This window comes from Cyclopterus lumpus, chromosome 12 (genome assembly GCF_009769545.1).
Source record: "Cyclopterus lumpus isolate fCycLum1 chromosome 12, fCycLum1.pri, whole genome shotgun sequence".
NCBI lineage: Eukaryota > Metazoa > Chordata > Actinopteri > Perciformes > Cyclopteridae > Cyclopterus > Cyclopterus lumpus.
The window spans coordinates 4344393-4349377 of NC_046977.1; the positions used below are offsets into that span (position 1 = coordinate 4344393).

General features: G+C 45.0%; 1 protein-coding gene across 2 annotated transcripts in view; it reads left to right on the forward strand.

Annotated features, from left to right (window-relative positions):
• Positions 1-337: 337 nt before the first annotated feature.
• LOC117740793 (3-hydroxy-3-methylglutaryl-coenzyme A reductase-like) overlaps positions 338-4985 on the forward strand; it is a 7127-nt gene continuing 2479 nt past the window's right edge. The window contains exons 1-13 of one of the 2 annotated variants that reach the window (XM_034547352.1): positions 338-468; positions 784-977; positions 1081-1192; positions 1292-1379; positions 1847-1931; positions 2013-2118; positions 2222-2328; positions 2706-2825; positions 2932-3065; positions 3412-3686; positions 3813-3940; positions 4048-4242; positions 4873-4985. The exon at positions 4873-4985 is cut by the window's right edge and continues 46 nt beyond it. In XM_034547352.1, coding sequence (XP_034403243.1) covers positions 813-977; positions 1081-1192; positions 1292-1379; positions 1847-1931; positions 2013-2118; positions 2222-2328; positions 2706-2825; positions 2932-3065; positions 3412-3686; positions 3813-3940; positions 4048-4242; positions 4873-4985 — 1628 coding nt within the window. In that variant the 5' untranslated portion in view covers positions 338-468; positions 784-812. The other variant, XM_034547351.1, reaches the window with a different exon arrangement.

The following is a 4985-nucleotide window of genomic DNA, read 5'->3' on the forward strand; positions in this document are numbered from 1 at the left end:
AAAGTAATATCTTATCTTATCTTATATATGTGTATATATAAATAAATATATATATTTAAATATTATATATATATAAATATATATTGATATATAAATACATAAATAAATATATGTAGAAAAAAAACATATATTTAAATGTATATTCAAAATATATATATTAAAAAAAAAAAAAAAAAAAAAAAAATATATATATATATATATATATATATATATATATATATATATATATATATATATATATATATATATAGTCATCTCATTGGGTTTCCACCGGTCTCGACAGCACACACTTGCTTCACTTTTCGCCACGCCCCGTGACGTGTGACGCTGCGACGTTACCGTGACGTCGGGAGTTTCTGGGCCGCCATGTTTGTTTGTGTAGTAAGCTAGCTGAGCATTTGGGGGGAAACGGGCACCGCTGTCGCCATGGAAAGGGCTTTCTGACCTCGCCGAGGCTTCAATTTGAACGTACGCGAGTCCACCACGTTTTATCAGTTAGTCACGTGCGCGTGCACGTGACGGTGCGGACGGAGAGACCTTGTCAGACAGAGAGTTAACGGCTATAGATGTAGCGAGCTAACCATAGCTGTCACCTTGAAGGCAGATGTTTTCTGTCGTAAAACACGTTTAAAGAGTATTTTAAACTGAATGCTTATCTTCCGCGGCAGCTGGACACACAGATGAAGCTAAATTATGGTCTGTGGTATGTTCAGATTAGCATCTCGTGTCGTTTATCGGGACTTATGTTCTCATCGCTTTTTTTGGTGGTATTTTTGTATACAGGTGAGGCTGTGACGCCCCCGGGTGTGACCATGTTGGCGCGTCTGTTCAGGCTCCATGGCCTGCTGGTGGCCTCCCACCCGTGGGAGGTCATAGTGGGCACCGTGGCTCTCACCGTCTGCCTGGTGTCTATGAACAACAACCTGGCAGCCAGCAGCCAGATGTGCAGCTGGAACGAGTGCCCCAAAGTGGAGGAGGTGAGGAGGAGGAGGAGGAGGAGGAGGAATCAAAACAAGGAGGAGAAGGAATGGCTGTCGTGGTGCTAACAAGAAGATATGTCCTGTGCTTCTCTTCTTACAGAAAATCTACAGCGGCGACGTGATCATCCTTACGATCACGCGCTGCACGGCCATCGTTTATATCTACTTCCAGTTCAAGAATCTGCGACAACTGGGCTCCAAATACATACTGGGTCAGTGTGGAGGATGTTCAGCGCGTCAGGGCCACAGCTTTGTATATGAAAATGTCACATGCAGTTTATATTTTGTTTTTACGTTTGCTCTTCCTGCAGGTATTGCCGGGTTGTTCACGGTGTTTTCCAGCTTTGTTTTCAGCACAGTGGTCATCCACTTCTTTGGGAAAGAGCTAACGGGTCTTAAGTAAGTGGTCTAAATGCACTTATTGTACCAGTTTACAACAGCTGGTGAAGTCTTATCGGCGTGTGGTCGAGGTCACCTCAGTTAACACGGTTTTAATAGATGAACAAAACACGAGTAATATGTTAAAAATAGTTAAAAATAACATTCAAGTCAGTGGTCAGTCACGTGATATACAATGTGCCCTCCGGCCATTGCAATAGTTTAAAACTTGAGATTTAAGATTTGGCATTAAGTCATCCGTCAATGTGAATATCAAAGACACGTGATAAGACACAATATGTAAAAACCAGAGGTCTTGTATAGAAGATATCAGGAGAAGGATCTTTGAAGGTTGACGTTGTCGCAGAGGACACTTTGACCCACGTGGATATCGGTGTCACTCGTTGACCTCTTTGACCTCTTTGGCTTTTCAACGATGTCGACACCAGGACATTCCCTGATGGACATGTGTCTCTCTCCCCCTGCAGTGAAGCTCTGCCCTTCTTTCTCCTGCTCATCGACCTCTCCAAAGCCTGTGCTTTGGCCAAATTTGCCCTCAGCTCAAACTCTCAGGTAACGACAGACAGCGTTGAGCCATAAGAAAGGTGTAGCTGGGGGTTAGTCGCTGACTGATGCTCCGTGTGTTGTGTGCAGGAGGAGGTGAGGGAGAACATCTCCCAGGGCATGGCCATCCTGGGCCCCACCTTCACCCTGGACGCTCTGGTCGAGTGTCTGGTCATTGGGACCGGCACCATGTCGGGTGAGGAACCGCAAATTTTTATTTATTTCCAAAAACGGTGCCAGTTATGTTTTTAATACAAAAAAATGAAATCATCATTATTTTCTGTTTTATTTTTTTCCAGGTCTGCCTCAGTTAGAGATCATGTGTTGTTTTGGCTGTATGTCTGTCCTGGCCAATTACTTTGTCTTCATGACCTTCTTCCCCGCGTGTGTCTCCCTGGTCCTGGAGGTAAGGATGATACGAAACATTTGGGAGAATTAACACCCATCTCATTTGATCAATCCCCCAAATATTGATTCCTGGACTTTGGGTATCGAACGCTACAGAGTACAGATCCGACATCAGTATTTAATTACCAAGCTGTGTTCATTCTTTTGTGTTTTTGGCAACACCAGGCATGACTTGAACATTACTTTCCTAACTTTGTAACAAATATATACATAGATATAATTGTGCTGATATGTTTGTTTCTTGAAATTATGATATCTGATACCCGATTCAGCAATTTGAGTCAAAATCGGACCAGTATCGGTGCATCTATATATGACAGTCTGAAATGCTTGGATCTGTGTGTGTGCGCTCATGCTGCATGTTTGTGTGCACAGCTGTCCAGAGAAAGTCGTGAGGGCCGTCCAGTCTGGCAACTGAGCCACTTTGCCCGCGTGCTGGCTGAGGAAGAGGACAACAAGCCCAATCCGGTGACCCAGAGGGTCAAAATCATCATGGTGAGAACGCTCGTTCAGCTGTGTTACGATGTCGAAAACACGATACAAAGTTTATTAGGAGTTATGTAGCCATGTTTACAATCTATCTATTCGATGTCCCCCTCAGTCTCTGGGCCTGGCCTTGGTTCACGCTCACACTCGACTAGCAGCGGAGCAGCCGGCTCAGAATCGCTCGGCGGAGGGGCCCCTGGCTATGAGACTGGACTCTGGTGGTACCATGAGGCCTTTGAGGCTCACCAGGTAAGAGGGTTAAACAAGGAGGATTCCTCTTCCTATCAACACATCCCCCCCCCCCCCCCCCCCCCCCCCCTCTGTATTGCCTTTCATATATACAAGTATTACATGCATTAGAAAGAAACAAAAAGGTGGAATATCCTGTCAACAATTTGATTTGGCTACAAAATATTTACTCGAATGAAGATTTTTAAGACCTCCTGTTTCTTAAGCAGCTAAAAACAAATTAGCCTTCTTTATAAAATCCCCAGACATGTTTATCGTGCTTTTATCAGTGAACTCTGTGGAGGTGTGCGCCTCGCCGTCTGACTGAGCGTCCACCGTGACCGTGTCTCTCTTCTCCTCTGACCAGCATGGACCTGGAGCAGCTGATAACGCTCAGTCTGGCCCTGCTCCTGGCTGTGAAGTACGTCTTCTTCGAGGAGACGGAGGCGGAGTCTTCCCTGTCCCTCATGAGTCCCATTATCAGCTCTCCTCTGACCCAGAAGCCCGGGGTGGTGGGAGACCGCTGCAGGAGGGACTCCCCGGGCCCGAAACCCCAGACAATCGCGAGCCGCGCATTAGCAACCGGTCCCGCCTCGCCAGCTGTCTCGCGCCCTAAACTTCCCCCTGAGACCGGAGAGAAGGGTGAGACGTCTAATTGGAACCGCCGGCTCTGTAAAGTCTGAGCTCGCGGATGGAAAAACAAGAACCTCCTGATGTAATTGCTTTGTTGCTTAGCGTGACGCTTGTCTCACATGATTCCTCCTGCAGCCCCAGCGGAGAGCTGCGTTTCGTGTTTTGAGGAGCCTCTCGCTCAGACGCCATGTGTTCCTCAGAGCAGCTGTAAGTCAGAGGCCCGGACGCTCGAGGAGTGTATGGCCGTCCTCTCGGATCCTCAGGTGCGCTGCCGTGGGCGAGAGATGGGGAGTTGTTGCAGAAGATGTCCGTGTTTCTGCATTTGTTTGAAGGGTTAATAAGTCGGGGGTTTGCCCGTGTTGCTTTCCAGAGGGGACCCCGTTTCCTCAGCGACAAAGAGGTGATGAACCTCGTGTCCTCGCGCAACATCCTGAACTACAAACTGGAATCTGCCCTGGAGACTCCGGAGAGGGGCGTGGCCATCAGGAGGGAAATGCTGTCACTCAAACTGCCTGTCCTGTCTGCTTTGGCCGCTCTTCCTTATAAGGACTACGACTATTCTAAGGTATTGTATATGCAAATAAATAGATAAAAGACAACACTGAATAAATTGATCTTGATGAAACAGTCAAAAGTACACTCAGAGCAAAATAAAATAAGAATTAAAATATGTATAAATGCTAAAACCAGAGCATAAATACACTTAAGGCACTTTAATAATCTGATGTCATAATAAGCAATAAGAATTAAACACATTTTAGGACACTAAAAGAGCATTTCTCTTTGTTTGATAACTACAATTAAAGTTTGGACTCATTTTAAAGAAGACAAGAGAAAAAAAAGCATATATATATATATATATATATATATATATATATATATATATAATTCTCAACAGATCATTTATGGTGGAGACAGATGCTCAAAGTTTAACTTTCCTCCACTGCATTTCATTTATTTTCCTCCAGCGTACATCAGTAGATACTAATAATGGAACCAGTCTGGTAAATTCAGAAAATAACATAATTTAACTCCTGACAAAGCCTTTTAAATCCGTATGCCATATTTAAAGATCCAACATCTAAGATGATAACTCATGTCCCGATATCGATTATAATATTTATATATTGCCCGACTACCAGGAACGGTTCTGGATGTAAACGCGGCTGATGTTGCGCAATCTGTTGCCCTGCAGGTGATGGGTACTTGCTGTGAGAACGTGGTCGGCTACATGCCGGTGCCGGTAGGAGTGGCTGGTCCTCTCCTGTTGGATGAGAAGCAGTTTTACGTTCCTATGGCGACCACAGA